General features: G+C 34.5%; 1 protein-coding gene across 1 annotated transcript in view; it reads right to left on the bottom strand.

Moving 5' to 3' along the window:
• Positions 1–5,745: 5,745 nt before the first annotated feature.
• Positions 5,746–21,756, bottom strand: part of LOC111056251 (ubiquitin carboxyl-terminal hydrolase 3) — a 28,410-nt gene continuing 12,399 nt past the window's right edge. The window contains exons 6-10 of the mRNA XM_039435645.1: positions 21,004–21,104; positions 16,232–16,403; positions 13,509–13,689; positions 12,023–12,141; positions 5,746–7,902 (exon numbers count right to left, since the gene is read on the bottom strand). Coding sequence (XP_039291579.1) covers positions 7,366–7,902; positions 12,023–12,141; positions 13,509–13,689; positions 16,232–16,403; positions 21,004–21,104 — 1,110 coding nt within the window. The 3' untranslated portion in view covers positions 5,746–7,365. The remainder of the gene's footprint in view (positions 7,903–12,022; positions 12,142–13,508; positions 13,690–16,231; positions 16,404–21,003; positions 21,105–21,756) is intronic.

The following is a 21,756-nucleotide window of genomic DNA, read 5'->3' as shown; positions in this document are numbered from 1 at the left end:
ATTACATCTCTACATAGTCTAGAGACAATACTTACAGCTGAAAAATGAAGATGACCAGTGCATAAACACCAAACAATAAACTGACAAATAAATATTTATGCATCTGATAAACAAGAGATGATCATCGTTGATGCTTCTAGATTAATCCATCTGATCAGTTACAGTTCGACATTTGGTGTTACAACAAAATGTCGAACCTTAACTGATGGATTAATCTAGAAGCATCAACGATGATCATCTCTTGTTTAACAGAAAGCGAGTGCATAATTAATGTAAAATATTCTATGAATGTCTTCAGCTAAACACAGACTGATTTGATCTACAGCGCGTTTGCATGTTGAATGGTAGAATGCTATGAGAGAAAATTATCATATAGAAAACTTCAAACTGGCAACCACTTTGACTCTGATCCAGTAGCACGGATGTCTATTCAATTTTTAACCACTGTTAACCCTTAACATGGTAAGGATAGGCCTATATTGGAAAAATTATATCTTACTCAGTACGCTGAGGAGGAGTTGTTATGGCAAATTCAATGTGTGGGAGTTATACGCCCTGAAGGAGCAAAAAATTGGATGAAAAGCTGTTTCAACAATTTCATACTTTCAAGAGCGTGAATTTGGTGAATAAGTTTACGAAGATGGGCGCAAAGTAATAGTAGCATTGGGGCGCAGTCAGACTAGTTATACCACTTATGACGTTATTCTTTATATTTAAATAACGATTAGCCTCCTGCTTGGCATCAGTCGGTAGAGCATGAAATATTTGATATAATTATAAAAATTATGTCGTGGTTTTTTAATAGGACATAGTCTCATAAAAATCTTTATAGGCCCAGGTATGAGCTTCCCCTATAACTCTTGTAATTCATTAAAAATAAATAAATATATATAATATATATATATATATATATATATATATATATATATATATATGATACTTATCCTATAGTGTTGAGGAATTAAAATAAATTGCACACCATAAACAATTTGATACATATATTAACAAATATTGCAAAAAATAGATCAAGGCAAAAAATATAAAGAGCGATAAAAATATATAATATAAAAATAGGACAATAATTGAAATCAGTAAAATATCACAGGCTAAACATTATACTCTAAATTTATAGCACGAAACGTTACCATGTGCTTTTATCTTTTAATCATATGCATCCTTTTGCATGTAGCCGCGATATAAGCTTGCTAATACTTGTCGACTTGGACAATTCTATTAAAAATAGGTTCCTTAAAATCAACTTGGTAAATTGGCAACTAATAATCCAAATATATATCTTAAATTCTCTAGTATCTAGTAGATTTCTTTGTAATGAATATATATTTTATCTCAGGGTGCAAGATTCGGCACCTGATGGAATAAGTAGAGCAATTCATTTAGTGAATCAGAGCTACAACAAATTATCGCAAATTATATTGCAAAATTAAAGATCATATGAATATGCATTAATAGCCTAGATTTTATACTTCTTTGATTTATTAGAATTTTCTGAAATGTACTGATTCATTATTCCTTTAATAAAATACCTTTAATACTATATTTACTTGCGCAAGTATTTTTTATTAAATTCTTAATTTATAAGAAAACCCTTTCGACGAGCTAGCTTTGATTTTTAGATAAATTCGAAGCACTAAGGGCGCCCATCACTAATTCAATTTTTTCACTCACGTGTCGAAATCTTCTTATGAGCCGCTGATGTCGATCCAACTCCTGGTGGTCCTGGACTATGGTAGCCGGAATCGTTTCTTCCAAGGGGTTACAAAAATTATTAAAAATTGAAAATGACTTCTGCTTTATAAGAGCATCACAAAGTCTCATAAGAAATTTAATAATTCAATCTAACTTTAGCTTTTACAAGTTATAGCAAGGTATTACGCTCTAAAATATTTAGGGTCCTCTCATGGTGGCATTTGGCAGGCGAGTGTTCGTTCTCCTTCCTCAATTTTACAATTCTTATTTCCGACTTTCAAATTTACATAAAATTTGAATATCCTAGTCCTCCGCCATTTAAGGTTCAAATAGACCGTACTAAAATATTAAATTATTACTTATGTTGTGTGTTTAATAATTTCTTTGCCTTCGGGCCATATCCATAACATAGACTATATAACATTTTTACATAAATCCCAATCATTTATAGAAATATATATAAATATTTTTGAATTGGCATACTATTGCCGCCTATTAACTGCCATTATGTGATTGGTGCATGCAAATTGTTTCAGTATTCATGCGCTTGGTAACCTCCTATTTCCTGGATACATTTAATTATTTTTATTAGGTTTTTCAAGTATGCTCTCTACATGCTAGTTAATATTCTATATACTACTATTTATTTCATGCTTCCTAATAGTTAGCCACGTGACCTTTTATTCTTCCAAATTGCATACCGTTTTGCTGCAATAGATCTCTGCCAAAGGGTTTGGTCAGATTCTACGTTGCATGGCTCGGTCGATTGTTAGGTCGCCGATCACTGAATGTTTATACCTAACCTCAATCTTCAATATTTTATATAATATATTATATATTAGCAAAAAATTATTTCAATTCCTTTTAGGCTATTGTACCGTTTAGCCATGACAAGCTGATGCTATCTAATCTTTATTGTTATCTCTTTGGCGATATTAGCCAGTTACTTTACTCAGACCTATTAATACTTCAGCTAGGGGTTTTTATATCTACTCAAATTTCAAATATGTTACACACTGCACCACCAGGCTCTACATAGTTTATGTTTCAAATTAATCTTTCTTAAAAGCCGTTTGTTTTTTCTCACTCTAACAGAGAGAATTTTTCAGTAGGAGAGGTTCTTAAATAATAATAAAAACAAGTTTCGCAAGAAATATAGATATAATCGAGTAGCATCCAATTCCTATAATAGTTTAAATCTAACCAAAGTATATCACAATTCACAGCAAAGTAAATAAACTAGAAAATCTATTTCAAGTAAAAAACTCTAAAACCTATAGTGAGATTCTCTTAAAACTGTCAGAATTGCTGATAAAATCATCAATTCTGACAGTTAAAAAGTGAACTCCACTTTACAAAATATAAATCAATAACTTAGTATTTAAATGCAAATAAAATGATTCACCTCTTCAATATACATAAATTTATTAATCTACCCTCAATATTTATCTTCATAAAATAATCTAAATGTTTCTAGAGTACGATCAACTTCAAACTGTCAGCATCAACTTATTAATTGGGAATGCTGCCAATTCAAAGTGAATCTTACTATAGATATTATAATAACCGCATAATTATATTCTGAAGATTCTCATTAGAATACAACATTAAAGTATCTTTATCGTTGACGTAATGAATAAAAACTATAAGGACGAGTGCTTGACTAGCAAGCTAAGTCTAACAAGTATTCAAACTCGTGTAAACCGATGTGAATATCTGTTTATAAATCGTTACAGTGAATATATTTAAGTAGAGAACAAGTAGTCCAGTCACTATATACATTGGTGCTTGCAATTTTATTATGGTTCTGATTTTTCAATATATTGTTTGGATACATAAGAAAAGTCCAGAACCAATTTTTTCATGAAAAATTTCCTTGTGCTAGGTACAGAATGGCTCAAAAGCCTCGTATTTTCGGTTCATTTTTCAATTTTCAGCTTTTTCCTCTCCAAATCCTGTTATCGGAGTTCGCTCTCGCTTTTTTTTAAATTACGAAATTCCTAATAAAATGAGATCATTCGGAGCTCTCTTCAATGACTACTGAGTTACAATTTTCCAAAATTTGAGTCAAAGCTTTATAAAAAATCAATTTTGATTAGTTTTAGTTTTTGATCGACAATATCTTCCGATTGCAAGACATAACCTCATTTCGGACTTTTTAAAGTTTAATAAATTTGGGTGAGAAATAGTACAAGGTCTCCTTAGTTTTTCTCTCCCGATCTGTGCTTCATTGTAAAAAAGAATAAATAAATAAAAAAAATTGCTGCTATTCCAATGTATAATTCAAAATCCCTCTGGTATTTTATACCAGGAAATCTACATGGGATAGAGCGCTCTACCTAGTCACAGATTGTAGAGCACAAAATTACGCCCAGAGGGATTTTGAATTATACATTTGAATAGTAACAATCGGGAGATATAGTTGATCAAAAACTAAAATTAATAAAAATTGAAAAAATTTGACTCAATTTTTGAGAAAATGTAACTCAGTAGTCATTTAAGATTGAGAGTTACGATTGATCTCAAATTATTAGAAATTTCATAATCTAAAAAATATGGTTTTTTAGTGATTATTCGCCATTTTTCTCAAGAATATTACGGAGCTCCTGCAATTTTCCCAGAAATGAGACTCAAGTCAGTTGATAGGGCTTATAAATAGCTATCTAGGGTATAAATTTGAAGAAAATCGTTAGAGCCGTTTTCGATAAAACCGTGAAAAACATGGTTTTTTAGTAATTATCCGCCATTTTTTCCGCCATCTTGAATTGAATTTTATTGAATTTCTTATTGTCGGGTCCTCATGGTATAAGGACGTTAAGTTTAAAATTTCAAGTCAATCGGTCGATTAGGAATGGAGTTATCGTGTTCACAGACATACACACACACACACACAGACCAACACCCAAAAATCATGTTTTTGGACTCAGGGGACCTTGAAACGTATAGAAAACTTGAAATTTGGGTACCTTAATTTTTTTTGGAAAGCAATACTTTCCTTACCTATGGTAGTAGGGCAAGGAAAGTAAAAAAAGGCTAGAGCAAACTTTTCTGTCCGATAATAGGATTCGGAGGAAATAGCTGAAAACTGAACCGAAAATACGAGGTTATTGAGACACCCTGTATGTAGCAAAAGTGAGTTTTGCTTGAAAAAAAATGGTTCCGGTCTTCTCTTAAGTATCTAAACAGTATATTAAAAAATCAGATCTACAATATAAATTGCAAGCACACTCCCTAATTTCGTGTCTATTTTGACTGGACCCAAGTCAGAGACCTTCTAAAATTACGAGTACTTTTTCACCATGGAAGTATTTACTCTCGCTGATTCACACCAATCTAGTAGTTTATTTACGGTTTACTTGACTCGTTACATATTCATCAGATGGTTATGATGGAAGTTTGCACCACATTCAATTTGTAGCCAGCTTACGCATTGGTTCTAAGGACATCGAGTCATGAGTCTTCTCAGCTGATGTCTGAATTGAACCCACCAATGTCATCAAATCGGAGCTTCAACACCGCGTGACATGAATCTGAGATGTGACCTATCTCACAAGACCCGTTCGCTTTGTAACATGACGCATCATAAAGCATCAACTCTGCGCATGCGCACATTTCATTTCTATAATAGCTGACAGATCGACCAAAGAAAACTAATATTGTTGGTTTTAAAACAAGGCAATGTTCGTGTCATAAGACACGAGACATACATGTTTCATTGAATTTCATCAGACAGACTTAAGACGTATTACTGCCTTGTAAAAGTACTACAAATTCGGTTGCGGAAAATATTAAGGATAAAGGAGTTTAAACGGAGTTTGAAATCATTTCTAAAGGAGGAGTGCTTTTATAGTCTGAAGGACTGTTTTGACAACTGTAATAGAGTCGGAGACAAATAGTAACTATATACTAGACATAAAATTCATGTAACATGAATGGTGTGTTGCTTTTCTGTTAGCACTTTGACTTGTCTGACGCCGTTGAGGCCAACCAGACGTAATGTCTATTTATCTATGACACCAATGTGTAAGCTGGCCAGTCAGCATTGTATTGATATAACACATTGGGATTCAATTTAAATTGTCATAAATCCTTATGAATAACATTCACGCTTTCCATTCAAACAATGCTGACAGATTTTAGTCAATCTTACTGTAGCCTAATACCAGTTATTTCAACATGATAAACCCCGTTTTTCTATCACTATAATTTAGATAAATAATACACCGGTCGATAAATAATACCTTATATAACAAGTCAATAAGAGGCAGTACTGTTAAGATTTTAAACCGACAGCATTCCTTGCAAAATACATCAATACTTTATATTCAAATAATGATGACAGTGTAAAGTGAATCTGAGAGAACATTCCAATAGGTTTTACAATTCTACAAGAATACATGTTTTATAGTGAAATAAATTCACTTTCAACTGTCAGCATGAATTGATGTTATTTATAAGATCAAAGTGAATCTCACTCAAGTCTAATGATCAAATAATATTATGAAATCTTGCAAATAATCTACTTTTTCAAAGTAAAATATTTAGTGTTGGTTATCCATCTTGTTTTCACTATTATTATTACTATCGTATTTCAAAAAAACTTTAAAGTGAAAAACATTCACATTCTTTGATGTGGCGACGTCCGTTTCGTGCTGGTATCGCACATTTTCAAGCCAAACAGAAACTGGGCTATTGCTGATAACCTTAAAATACTTCAGTTAAATACTTCTGTTTGGATTGAAAATACCAGCACGAAACGGACGTCGCCACATCAAAGAATGTGAATGTTTTTCACTTTAAAAGTTTTATGAAATACGATAGTAATAAAACATTTAGTTATTATAAGACCTCTAAAAGTTCTAGACAAAAGTTCAAAGTCAGTTTAATAATATAGAAGAAAAGTACATGTACAACAATTTCTAAATCATGTCACTTATTCCTTCTCTCAGTTTTCTACTTCTTCTGTCCCAAAATCTTCTTGCTTCTCCTTCCTATAACTTTTCCCCTAGTTCTTCTTTGTCCCTTCTTTTTTCAGCTTATTTTTCAACATACAATGCGAAAATTACAGTTAACAATGGCATTGTCACTTTATGAAACGCCCTTCTTGTAAAACAACAATCCATTACTTTTCGAACAACCCTTGTAGAGCAATTAAAAATTGGAATCTTTTGGCATCAATATATTTTTAAATAACTCTTGTAAATAACATTGCCACTTTACTGGCTTTTCTTGGATGACACTTGTGAACCTAAAACCATAACCTCTTGTCTATAGATAGCATTAGGCTCATTTAATTCGAGATTGAAGCTGTTTTTGGAATAAGCCTGTTGCACCATCTCACTTGTAATGTACATTGTTAGAAAAATAATTTGAACAAACATTAATTTCTTGAACAACTGATTCTGAACAATCCTGGTATTCAATATAACCGGTAAACTCATGCCTGATATAGAACATAATTGCAAAGAGTGTCAGTTTCTCAACTCTTCTAAACCGGCCCTTGTAGAACAGCAACCAATTATTTTCTGAACAATCCTTGTATTCAATATAACCGGTAGCCATAACTCATGCCTCATATAGAACGTAGTTGCAAAGAATGTAACTTTCCTAACTCTTGTAGAAAAGCAACCAATGTGAACATGCCTTGAAGTTTCATCATCATGAACTGGCCACAACTGGTAATCGAAACTCGCGCCTTATATAAAACATAATGTAGGGCTTGCATTTGGCCACTATGTCCGGCTGTGTGGGACGAACAGAACTGTCATTGAAGTGAAACCACTGGCCGTCATTCAATGCAAATGCAGTATAATGACCCGATCCGGCGCCGGACCCATGATGGACGATAACTGCGGCCAAATCGTACAGATTCGAACCACCGGACACATTTTCTGGGCCATCAGACAATTTTTCCGGATCATCAGTCAGTTTCCCATCTGATGCAAGACTGTCAGACAGTTTCCGATCCGATGCGGGACCGTCAGACTCTGGACCATCAGGGACCATGTCCGCTGTCATATTGTTGGACAGACTTTGTTTGCCATCAGCTGGCAAAGTCCGGTCCGGCATGACCGGTCCATCAGACAGAACAAACTTGGACATGTCCAGTGAGGTGACCGGGAAACTTATGCTCGTGTCCACTTTTGTGTAGAATGTGTGGTTCCAACGGAATCGTTTGAAGTGCAGACAAAGAACCTGAGAAAAAACAAAGTCAAAATAAGATATTGTATTATATAATGATAATAGTTATCTGTATATCTAGAGTGGAAAGTACAATTTTTTCTCCCCGTGGGAAAAAGTTTGAAGCCCAAGGCGAAGCCGAGGGCAACAATTTCCCTGAGGGAGAAATAGTTATTTGTATATCTAGAGTGAAAAGTACGACTTTTCTCCCTGTGGGGAAAAGTTTGAAGCCCGAGGCGAAGCCGAGGGCAACAATTTTCCTGAGGGAGAAAAAGTATTTTTCGCTCGTGATGTACACAACATTTTTCCTCCATCAACATTTTTTTATAGAAACTGCAAATAAAATCATTTTAATAACTTACGTATTGGTGACAATGTTTCCTAACAACATAACCTAAAATCTAAAACCGGTCGTATGATTGAAACTGCCGATTGCGCTATCTATCGGCAGAAGTTTTAACAATTATATCAGCTGGGCAGCTACCAAAAATGGCTGACTCCAGATCATGCCTTTCAGATTTGAATTGCAGATGAAAAATATTTGTTGGCTGGTATTTTGAATAGAATAAAATATTTTAAAAATTGTATAAATTTTTATTGTCTACTAATATTAAGAATATAATAATTATCATACAAACATATATTTCATGAGTTAATCAAATTTCTGGTTGTGGTATTGAATTCAGTTGACTCAATGACAGACACCTCTATTATGCTTTCTCATCTGAGCTTAGACCTTCTAACCTATTACAATGTAAGTTTCAAAATAGAGATGCTCCCCATGTTATTTAAATGGAGTCACTTTTACTCCCTAGGGAGTTTTTCTGTTTTTTACTACTAAGAGCGAAAAAGTGACACTTTAGTATTAGGTTTCAGGGAGTAAAATAAGTACTTTAGACAGTAGGTGGAGGAAAAAGTATTTTTCGCTCGTGATGTATACAACATTTTTCCTCCATCTACATTTTTTTATAGAAACTGCAAATCAAATCATTTTAATAACTTACGTTATTGGTGACAATGTTTTCTAATAACATAATCTAAAATCTAAAACCTAAAAACCGGTCGTCTGATTGGCACTGCCGATTGCGCTATCTATCGGCAAAAGTTGTAACAATTATCAGCTGGGCGGCTATCAAAAATGGCTGACTCCAGATCACGCGTTTCAGATTTGAATTGCAGATGAAAAATATTTGTTGGCTGGTATTTTGAATAGAATAAAGTATTTCAAAATATGTATACATTTTAATCGTCTACTAATATTACATATGTAATACCATACAAACATATATTTCATGAGTTGATGAAATTTCTGGTTGTGGTATTGAATTCAGTTGACTCGATGACAGACACCTCTATTATGTTTCCTCATCTGAGCTTAGACCTTCTAACATATTTCAAATGTGAGTTATTAAAATAGAGATGCTTCCCATGTTATTTAAATGGAGTTACTTTTACGCTCTAGGGAGTTTTTCTTTTTTCGTCCCGAGAGCGAAAAAGTGACACTTTAGTATCATGTTCCAGGGAGTATAGTAAGCACTTTAGATAGTAGCTGGAGGAAAAATATTGTATCATATAATTACATACAAGGAAAATCCACCAAAAATAAATTAAACTTGAATTTTAAAAACACTTATGGTATGAATAGTATATTTCGCACCTAGAGCAGAAAATGAGATTTTTGCCCATTGGTGCGAACAATATTTTTCGCCACACTACAGATATTGCTGACAAAATAAAGAATACTTGTTATCGTACCTATATCTTGATTTTAGTGGTAGAAGATTTGCAGTCAGGATTTCAGATTCTTTTAAAATTTCACTTGGAATATCACGGGCGTCGTCATCTTCAAACATTTTTGAAAATTTGGAATGTGCTAATCAACAATAAATAATTGAATAAAACTGGTTGCGAAGCGAATTAGTTTGATTCGAGACTCGAACTGAAATCATGGCGACTTCAGCTGATGAAGAAAGTGGACACTCACCCGGTCTAGCGGATGACTTATTAACTACAGACTTCCATGAGCGGCTGGAAAGAGACAACTCTCTGGCTTAGACCGGAAAAGAAACCCTTTTCTGACGTCAGACGAGAGTCATCTGCAAACAAGGTCTTTCAGATAGATCTACGTAGGGACTGGAAAACAGCTGCTTTCTGTGCAGTGTGGCGAAAAATGCATTTCATTCATTGATAGCATTGAATGTGCATTCATTGATAACATTGAAAATGCATTTCTACATTGGTAGTTACGATCGTTTCGATCTGTTGTTGGTCATCATGAGACTCAGAGTCCAACAACATGATGACCAACAAAAGATCGAAACGATCGTAGCTATGCATTTCACTACATAAGTGTTTTTTAAAATCCAATTTTAAATATTATAGTGAAAAAGTATGGATATGCAACTGAAAAATAAATTTTTCAGGAAATCAATTACTAATTTCCAACATCAATCATAATTTCCTTATAGTGATTTTTCACAAAATAATTTCATACTGCAAGAAATTAAATATATGCTTCATTTGTTTGATATTTGATTATTCAACATCCATAGTTTATAGAATTAATTAAAAACTAATAAGAAATCAAACTTTTGAAAAATTGGACTTAGTAGTGCATTTCCTTGTACGCCCACGAGTATAATGTCTGTCTCAATTTTCAATACATGAAACAGCCATAGACCAAGAAATGGGAAAAAAGCATACAAACCTACAGGAATAAGCGTTCACAGAAACCTATAATGAGGTCCACGTTATAATGGCAGTGGAGAAAGATAGGAGGGTTCGCAACAGCGTTGCCGAGGATAGCTGACACCGAGGTGTATCTGATGAATTATCAACTGTTCACTCTTGTTCAAGTAAAATAATCTATTTTAATTTATTTGCCAAGAAGATATATTTTTCATCACATAATGATGAATTTTCATGAATGAGACTGAAATTTTGGAAATTAACCAAATTTCTACATTGTTGGAAAATGATCAGTCAACGTTGCAGAGCTAGAAAAGGACAGCGCTGCCTGCTTTGTGGAATCATAGACAAGGATAGCAACACCAATGTTAATCAAATACTGCCATTATAAAGTGAACCTCACTATAGTAATTTCTTATGCTTATTCAGTTTTGGATTTTGTTTATTTCAAATTTATAGTATAATCTGATTGAATTTATTATACAGAGTGTTTCAGAAGTAGTGTCGAACATTTTAGGGTATTGTTCCTGGATGATAGGATACCTTATTTAAGACTGGTCAAAGAATAACGAAGAACCACTTATCAACATTTAAACATCAATGTTAAATTGTCAATACCAATAATTATTGTATTTAAGATGAAGCTTTGAAACTCGTTATGGCTCCATATGGCCATCCAGCTGATTTTACAATGTTTTTCAGATGATCTTGTTTGTTCATGATCATGCATGCTGTACGAAAATAATTAATTTCTCTGTTATTCTCTGACCAATCTTAATAAATGAAATGGTATCCTTGAAATTTTGATAACATTTGTCAACTTTTTTGTCTCTTGTAAATTTTCTGTTAAGTGAACGGTGAACGGTTTTCGTGAAATTTGCAATCAAAAATTTAAAATGGCCGCCATTTTGAAAATTTAGATCGAATTTTCTTATTTCATTTTTTTAAATTTGAGTTTATAGCATAAATATTCATGCCAAATTCCAGATCAATGCATCATCTCGTTGTGGAGATGAAAATTCTCAAGTGAAAAAAACAAAATGGCAGCTATAAAGATAACCGCTGAGTTTTGGACACTTAAAATACGACATATTGTAGTCTCCTATCATCCAGGAACAATACCCTAAAATGTTCGACACTAATTCTGAAACACCCTGTATAATTTTGAAGACATCCCCATTGAATTTTCACATTGTCCTATATGGTTCATCCTCAATCTCAGAGCTTAAAAACAAAAAAAGAATACCAGAGATCTTATGAGTGTGTACACACTTTTTCATTCTATCAACGTTTGAACTCTACCATAAGCATCAATCTATATTTTTGCCAAGGATGACACAGTGCAGGTATTTCTTTTCTTCAAAGTTGAAGCTTTTGCGTGGATAATGGGAAGGATGATGAGTGGAGCTACAGCCTTAGTGGGTTCCGAACCGGAATGCAAACTTACATTGGGCAGCCGTCTGATCCAGAAGCGTTTTGTTGACCTCTGCTTCCCCTTGCAATTGTTGCAGTAGTAAAGTTCCGACTCAGCGAATTCCTCAACTTCTGTGAAATTTGTTAGACAATCTGAAATACAAACATAACAAGTTGGAATTCAATTCTTTTAAAATTCAATTGTTGAATTTCAACAATTCTTTTCTGTAATGTAAATAAATTATATTCAAATGTATAGTTACTAGCAGAGCTTCCGTGCTAGTAACTAAAGGTAATGGTTAATTTTCAAGAAATAGTTACAGGGTTTAAACTTCAAAATCGGACTTTGGCTCTCCTCAATTTACCGGATCTTCTAAAAGCCCATGTATTTGACATTCTTTCGTTCTCACTGTAACTTGTAACATAAATGATTGAAGATTATTGACAATTGACATAATATGACTACTGCTAGAAATTCTTTATTCATTTAAACAATAAGTTCATCATCGAAATTATAGGGAGAGGAAAAAAAAGGTAACCTAGTGCTATTCCTTTCCTAAATTTAGGTAAGGTTACACATAGTCCGAAATAGGTTAAATTTAAAAAAATATATTTTGTTTCGAATATTATTGGGGCGTTTCGATTATTTTTTCTTGAGTAGTGGTAAGCTCCTTTCCAACTACAAAAATACTCCATACTTGTGCCAGACTATTGATATATCTTCATATATCAATATAATATATCAATCAATGTGTACGTTCTGGGAACAGTAAATTGTCCCAGTTCCAATCGTAAATTGTTCCATCACGTGACACTGGTTGTTCCGATGGAACACTACTTCAGATCTTCGGTTCAAGTTTTTGGCGCGCACTTTTGAAATAAATTTCCACCAAAAAGTGTCATAGAATAACTGCGTGAATTAACAAAGGCCGCTGTAGTGTATTATAATAATAATTATTTCAATTATTAAATTAATTTTATGATTAAGCAACAGTACAAACTCAAATCAAGTATCTGGTGCTGGTGTAAGCAAATATTCTACAACAGATATGATGGCTATAACAGATCAAAGAATACTTTAAAGGTTCTAGGTTGGCTATGTTGTAAATGGAAACATTTTATTATTATCAGTGCCATTTAAATCCATTTAAGTAAAAATGTTGGTAGTAAGTCGACATATTGGTTGGAGTTGGTTCTAAAATGATGTGGAGGAAGCAAATAATAGATTGTTTTGCCTGCGCATGCGCAGAGAAGGAAGCAGACTACAATTCAATCGACCAATGAATCGGACAATTTACCACATTTTATGTTCCCAGAAAGGGCCCAATGTATTCATATCAATGGATGTTGGTGCCTATTGTTCAAATATATTGCGACTTGAAAAAAAAACAGTTAAACATTAAAAGAAGCCACCATGATTCTTCACAATTAAAAAAGAGACCGATAATATTTTATAATAACTTTTACACACACTAATCTGTATTATTAGTATTTAATGATGAGTATACTAAAAATATTACCGAAAATATGGCAAGGAGGGGGTTTGTGTGGTTCATCAGGCGGCGTGGGTTCGTCTTTATCCTTATCCTTGTGAGAGGAGGACACCTTCCTTTGCTGAAGGTATTTATCGGGAATCTCCAGTGAGAGATCCAAAAACGGGTCGTTCATCTTAGACTCCATGCTACAGTTGAGACATCGCACCTACACATAAAAACAGAAAATCTATATACAAAATGCATCAAAGAAACTTACTTATTTGAAAAAATTCCCGCGCGGTAAATTGGTCATGGGCAGGAGGGGGCGAATATGGAGGGGGAAGTTCCCAATTTTATCCTCCCTCAAGTAAGTAGCCATCATGCTCTGGTCTAGAGAGCAGCGGGCCTTCGCAGTTGAGAACTTCTTTACCAATGGTCGCTCACTTGTTGATACGCAAAGTCCTTCCTTGCTCGATTTGAAATTCCTCCTCACAGACTCGTTCCTGGCCGTAATTCAGTTCTGTAATGATTTAACTCATTTTGGGTGTGTGGAAGTGTCGCTAAACCCAGAAATGGACTTGAACGAACCATCAGAACTCCATAAAATATCGAAAGAGTGAGGCAGTCAGTTGTGCGTTCTCCCCGGCGTTCGGCGCGCAAACATACAGCTGCTATGGCAATTTATGGCTCCACTGTTCGACGAATTTTCCATGAAGACCTTCAATTTCATCCCTATGAATTGGCTGTTAGAATTGACTGAATTGCCCGTCTTTTGCCCGTCAAAATGCATGTGATATGCTGATTGACAACCTGCCTGATGACGCGGTCCCTTTTTTTCTGTTACGAGGCTCATTTCCACATGTTTCCCCAATGCTATTTTTCTTTATGGGGTTATTTGAAATCCCTGGTTTATGTTGATCGACCACGGACCATAGCACACCTCAAGAACAACAATCGCGACGCCATGGCCAACATACTGATTGATATACTGCAACGAGTGGATACAAATTTCAAAAATCGACTTCATCAGTGTATGCGCAATGGGGTTCGCCATTAATCTGATGTCATTTTCATCCCTGCATGAAAAAAAATGGGATATTGTATTCTCACATAAAAAATAAAACCAATAGCTAAAGTACTTTTGTTCTTATTTATCTTTGAAATAAGTTTCTCTGGTGCTCCTTGTAAATATATTTTAAAATATAATAAAGGAAATGAGTGACTTATACACACACGTACGGGATAGAAAATTCACGAATAACGCATCTTCACGTCTAAACTACTTGACTGATTAACTTGAAATTTTGCATATATAGATTCTTAATTTACCGAGGATGTAAATAAATATACGAGTGCTTGGTTTCGATTAGAGAGAATTCATTTGTACACCACAGCTAATCTGGTTCACATTCATGTCCATACATTCAATCTTACCCAGGGTGAGATTGGAAAGATCCACGAAAAACTTTCCCATAAATGGTATGGATTTCTCAATTACCTTTCAAAAATATCAAGGTGAACAATTTTGTACTTCAGAGTTATGGCCGGGACACACATAACCGCACCGAGCCCGCGCCGCGGTACGGCCGAGTGTCGGACGTACTATGGCGAGTGAGAAAACAAATGCTTTCAAACGTGTAGGGACACATACTACCGCACCGCACCTTCCCAGTGTTTGTTGCCCGAGCCGTGTCCGCGCCGTCACCGACTAGTTCAGTTTATTTTTGACGGTGACGATGCGGACTAGTTTAACATAGAGAGTAAAAAACTTATTGAAGAGATACGGAATTTTCCAGTTTTGTAAGATCAAAGTTATGAGAAATATGGTTGAACAGAAAAATAAGTTAAACCAAAAGTAAAAGTAGAACCAGATAAGCTAAGCCAAAGGTATAATAGACATAATATAATAAATAATAAAATAAACAACAAAAAGTATAAAAGAAGGAACCCGTGACTGTGTATTAATTTTTAAATTTAAAACTGATTACGTTTAGATACATAAGGCAGAAGATAACAATTTTATTGCTGATATATATTTCCGATACATGCCTGATTCTAATATTGTTATGCATCGAAATATAGGCTATACCAGCACTATGATTCTCATCTTCTGTGTCTACAGGTAATTAGTTTAAAATTCAAAAATATGAATTTAAATCAGATGTAACAAGCTTTTATAGTGTTATATTATTAACAAAAGTTTAACACATTCAGAAATCAGACCACAGTAACACTACAGAACTGAGACAGTGCTGCCGCTCGGCTGTTGCACGGATACGTGTGTTCTCCTACCACCATCACTGTGTCGCAGGCATAGCTCGGCCCTACGTCGGCGCGGGCTCAGTGCGGTTATGTGTGTCCCGACCTTAAGAAGGACGTAAGTCTCAAACAGCTGATTTTACAGGAGAGCCCAAAAAGTATTACACTCCCAGGTGGGGCTAAAAGGGCCAAGTCGAATCAGCATTACACTTACTTGTGAATTATTGGACTCACATTGTTTCCGTTCAAATGCTTACTGTACTTACACTCTTTCAGCTCTGGAAAGTGATCTTCAAAACAATCAACTGCAGAGGACTTACGTCATCTTGATTCTAAAGAGTTTGAAAAACTGAACAAAACCTACTAAAACATCATTTTGTCAAAAAATGGACTTGCGCTCCTCTAGCTCTGAGGTACAGAATTATTATATGGTTGATGAAAACCTTTTTACTGTAGTATAAATATCACTGTTTCTAAAATAGGTGACTATTTACTAAAAAAGCACTAACCTCACTCTGCAGTACGCCGCCAAACACACTGGTGACAATGGAGTGGCCAAGCGAAACATATAGGTTATCTTTCAGTGTATTCTTCAAGTCTGGCAGCAGATGCAAAAGCTCCGTGTGAACGCGACTTAGCATGTACAGAAGAAATTCATGGGCGTCTTGCTGCTGATAGCCTCTGCAAAACACAAAAAAGGTTTTTTAGTAATTATCCGCCATTTTTTCCGCCATCTTGGATTGAATTTCTTATTGTCGGGTCCTAATGCTATAAGGATCTCAAGTTTAAAATTTCAAGTCAATCGGTTAATTAGGAATGGGGTTATCGTGTTCACAGACATCATGTTTTTGGACTCAAGGGACCTTGAAACGTATAGAAAACTTGAAATTGGGGTACTTTAATTTTTTTGGAAAGCAATACTTTCCTTACCTATGGTAGTAGGGTAAGGAAAGTAAAAATCTATATATTATAATAAAGTAAAGAACTGGCTTATACACGTATGAGATAGGAAAATTATGTTTGACGCATCTTCACGTCTGAACTACTGGATTGATTGACTTGAAATTTTGCATTTAGATTCTTAAATTAACCAAGGATGGGTATAGGCCTATTTTTAATTCTTCAAGATTTCATTACGTCAAGTTTTCAATTTGTCATGCTCCCAGTTCTTATATAGAAACAGCTGAGCATTTCTTTTAAAGGGGAAATTAGATGATAAGGTATGATCGGGGATCCTTTTCGAATAAAAATAACTGATTTTCTGTCGCTTAAAAATTTTTGCCTACCATCTTGGAGACGCCACTTTGAATCCAACTTAATTTTTTTTTTTAATTGGAAGGTGGTCATATAATACATGATTTCGATACAGAATTTCAAGGGAAAATGAATGGTGAATACCGCACATCGATATCTTAAACCGTTCAAAAGGTATTCTCATTCAAAGATACTGATAAATCATCCATCTATCCATCATCCATACTACTGTATAATAAAGTAAAGAACTGGCTTATACATGTACGGGATAGGAAAATTATGTTTGATGCATCATCACGTCTGAACTACTGGACTAATTGATTTGAAATTTTGCATATAGATTCTCAATTAACCGAGGATGGTCATAAGCTTATTTTCAATTATTCAAGATTTCATTACGTCAAGTTTTAAAATAGACCCTTGCGGAGCACGGGTTACCTGCTAGTTTCGAATCTACGAAACCTAAGATTAATAGATAGATGGGTGAATACTAATCGGTTATTAATGACGATTCATTGAATTTCAATTAGGTTACCATTATGGACCCGCCAATAACAAACAGATATATTGATAAAACTTGATATCAAGATATAATTCTACAATTACTATCAAAAGAATAATCGATTAACCTTGATATCAAGATATAAATCTACAACTATCAAAAGCACAAATCGAACTGCGATGTATGAGTATTATTAAAACCTGATCAAATCGTGAAAACTTCGAAGCGAACAGAATACAACGAATTGTCATTATTTCACTACGGAGCAATCTCTTTAGTGAGATCAACTTCTAACTGACAACATGAACTGTTCATTCCGAATTTTGTAATTATTGCTTTACGAATAACAAAGAGTGGGGTTGTGTTTGTTTGTGGTAAAGACTCGTGGCTCGAATTCCAAGAAAACAGAATTGATTCAAAACACCAAAATTTATGTATAACTTCACCAAATATTGAATTAGATATGTTCATAGTCTCATTCAGCGTGGAAGAAAATATTAAAAAGTTTTTGAACTTAAAAATATACTTGGTTGCAAAGTGGAAGCACTGAAGAAGGCCAACCTGATACCGCAATGCAAACGATGCCAAGCATACGGTCACACACAAAAATACTGTAACAAGGAGCCTAGGTGTGTAAAGTGTGCAGGTAAACATCAAACAAAAGACTGTACAAAACCCAGTGATGCTTTACCAAAATGTATTCATTGCGGGGAAGCACATCCAGCCAGCTATCGAGGCTGCACTGTTGCAATCGAATTGCAAAAGATTAGAAACTCCAATAAAACAAAAAATATTCCAGATTTACGGAAGAACACAGTGAAGAATATTCCACCAAAAATCACAGAAAATACACAAACCCACAATTCAAACAATGAAAGCGCGGTTAAGAAATTAACTTTAACAGCCATATTATCAGTAGACAGTAATATTCATATTGCAACAGAAAAACTACAGAGATCCATCAACAAAATTCAAGATTGGACTAGAAAATGGAGGATGAAACTAAATGAAGCAAAGTCGATTCACATCAATTTTACCAATAAGAAGGACCTGCCCATACCAATAACTATCAACAACCAAGTTGTACCATATGCTAATGATGCCAAGTATCTAGGTATGACCTTGGACGCAAAGCTTCGCTGGAAGGCCCATGTGAAGAAGAAGAGAGAGGAGCTTGGAATCAAATATAAGAAGCTGTCTTGGCTGATCGGAAGAAACTCCATTCTTTCAATCCGAAACAAAGTACTTCTGTACAAACGGATATTAAAGCCAGTATGGACGTATGGTATACAACTTTGGGGGTGTACCAAAGACAGCAACATCAATATCATTCAACGTTTTCAAAACAAAGTGCTAAGGAACATTGTGGATGATCCTTGGTATGTCAGGAACAGCGATCTTCATAGAGACCTGCACGTCGACCTGGTGTCCACCGAGATCCAGAGGCATGCGGAGAGGCACGAGGGACGACTGCACCAACATGACAACGTCGAGGCGATCCAGCTGCTAGACAATGGAGGGTTGGTGCGGAGGCTCAAAAGGAGGAAACCGTTTGAACTAGTGTAGTGCTTGTTCAAGTAGTGTCCAGTGAAAGAGCAGAGCAGTGATTGAGTGAATCTAGCTTCTATAGTGCAGTCAATGAGTGTACATATTAATTGAACAATAGCAGTAAGAGTTCCTAATGAGAAATTCACTGTTCAATTTTTCAAGTAGTAATTTAGGATAGAAAAAATTAGCTCATTAGTCTTTTAGACTAGATGGCTATAGTATTGACTAATAGGAAAAAAAAATAAATTGAATGAATCAACATTTCTTATAAATTGCATAAATGCAACACATATTGAACCAATGCGGCCACTTAAAATGAATATCACTCTAATTTAATCATTATGTATTGGCATGAACAGCGAGACACTAATTCTACACACGCGTCGCTTACAGTGTCAATTCATTTGAAACAATCATACTACTATATTATAACATCATCAATAATCAATATACATCAATAATACAATTTCATAATTTCAATGCTAATTCAATCATTTATTTATTTCAGATTGTATAAAATTATAACTTATGAAATGGCCCAACTGGCTTGTGTCCAAAACTGTTCTCATTTCAATTTATACAACATTCCAAATCTAGGTTATGTACTGTGTCACAATTTTAAATATTTATAGTCCAAAACAGTACAAGATAGAATTTCACTTTAAATTATAAAATGACATTAATAGCACAATTGTTGCCAAAAAGAAATTGACTGTCAAAAATAATGTCATAGTTTTCAACGATGCTAACATTCAATCAATTGGTTCAATAAAAAAACATCATAAAATATTAAAAACTACTGTCTTGCTTGAAAATGTGTGTTGATCTAAGCTTTTTCCCACACTTCAGTATCAGAGTCCGGTTCAGTGAAAATAATATTCTCATGTGTTTTAATGGGTCTATTCCCACTCAGCCTGGCCGAGCGTGTATAAATAGTTCCATTAGAACATATGGGAAGAATATATTTACTCAACCAGATACAGACTCTGATAGGTTACTGACATGTGGGATTTCCATCTTCATTTGATTTAGGCAGTACACAGTCTTATCATAATATTAGAGTTCAAAATACAGCAGAGTTCTTGCTTCTAAATACTTTTAGATGAGGCCATCTGTATTTTGACTACCAATTTCATCATTAAAAGAATATATATACTAGTGACCTCCTGGGTTGGAAAACTCGCTCAAGAACTGGTGTATTGTAATCTTTGAAACCGGCAACTTTTAATAATACAGAGTTGGTGAAAATTATGGAAACGGATAAAAGTTTATTTTACAAGAATAATTTAACAGTATGTCGAATTCATTGGGGATCCTATTTGGAATGAGAAATTATTCTCGAAAACTACTCTGTCGTTTCAACATCTTTGACCCTCATAAATTTTATAAATAAGAAGGTGGTCATGTGATACATGATTTCGATACAGTGTTCCAAGAGAAAATGAATGATGAAAACCGCACATTGATATCTCAACCCGTATCAATTTGTTGTGTAAATTATGTTATATTAACCAGCTAAAATCATGTATCAGCACATGAAGATCTGTCTGTGTGATACAAAGACCTTAAAGAGATAAGGCATCTTTAAGGTCTTTGGTGTGATAGCTTCTAAATATCCTCAGCTGATGTTATAAATGAATGAATGGGAAAGTGTTGTAATTGCATGCAATGAATTCTTCAGCTGACTAAATGATAAATCACAACAATTTTTTTCTCATGCATTTTCAATGTTATTTTTATATCCTGAAAAAGGACGAAGGAGTGAGTCAATTATGTTGTCCAACGAACTTGACCTGTAAAAAGGTTCGAAGAATATGTGTTTAGAATTTGAAGCTGGTTGATCAATTCTTTATAAAGTTATTGTAGAACAAACAAAAAGACGGACAACGACTTGGGCCTTCAGTAAGCTGAAAGTGAGAACTCGCTAACGCTCCTTCAATTGTAGATGTTGGCAAAATTTCAAGAATAACTGCTCACCGAAATCGTGGCACCACCTTCCAAATCACCAAGAACAAGCTCTCAGGCGAAATAGCACTGGTTTTTGACTCATCACTCTGATCCTTCAAGTTGATCAACACCTGTTGATAAAAAACTCTCGTTAATAAAAGTCCTGTTCAAAGTAGTATAGTCAAATCAATCAAAATTTTATTTACAATTCAAACAATTTAGGGTCCTGCCAAACCCGAAGGTTTTTCGGCGGGTGCCTAGTTATAGAAAAACAAGTTAAAAAAGTTAAATAAACTTGGACTAAATAGATATGACACTTCAAAGATTTCAAGTCAAGATAAAAGAAAACAAATTTACAATATGCAAAAAGAAAATAAGAAATATACATAAGATGTTGATATTGTATTAATAAAAAAAAAAGGAAAATAACAAAAGAGAAATAGATTAAATAGATAGATGATAATATTGTAGTCCCAAAAAAAGGATCAGCAGGCCTTACGCTGCTGCAACTTCAACCTTAGGGAGCAATTCCTTAATGTGCGTACAGATTTACGCGCCGCGAACATGAGCAATTCACTTTTAATCAGCTGATGCCAAGCTTTTTATATCTGTATCTTACCGTTTCTGTAAAAATAAAGATATAGTCAGCTGATTAAAATTGAATTTCTCATGTTCGCGGCGCGTATATCTGTACGCACCTTTAACGTTTGCGGCGTCCGGAGACGCGTAGTTAGAGCCGCCGCGGTTAGAGCACATAACCTATAGACTCATTAGATTAGATTA

This window comes from Nilaparvata lugens, chromosome 9, assembly GCF_014356525.2.
Source record: "Nilaparvata lugens isolate BPH chromosome 9, ASM1435652v1, whole genome shotgun sequence".
Lineage (NCBI taxonomy): Eukaryota > Metazoa > Arthropoda > Insecta > Hemiptera > Delphacidae > Nilaparvata > Nilaparvata lugens.
Note: the sequence above shows the minus strand (reverse complement) of the source record. Positions and strands in the feature narration are given on the sequence as shown.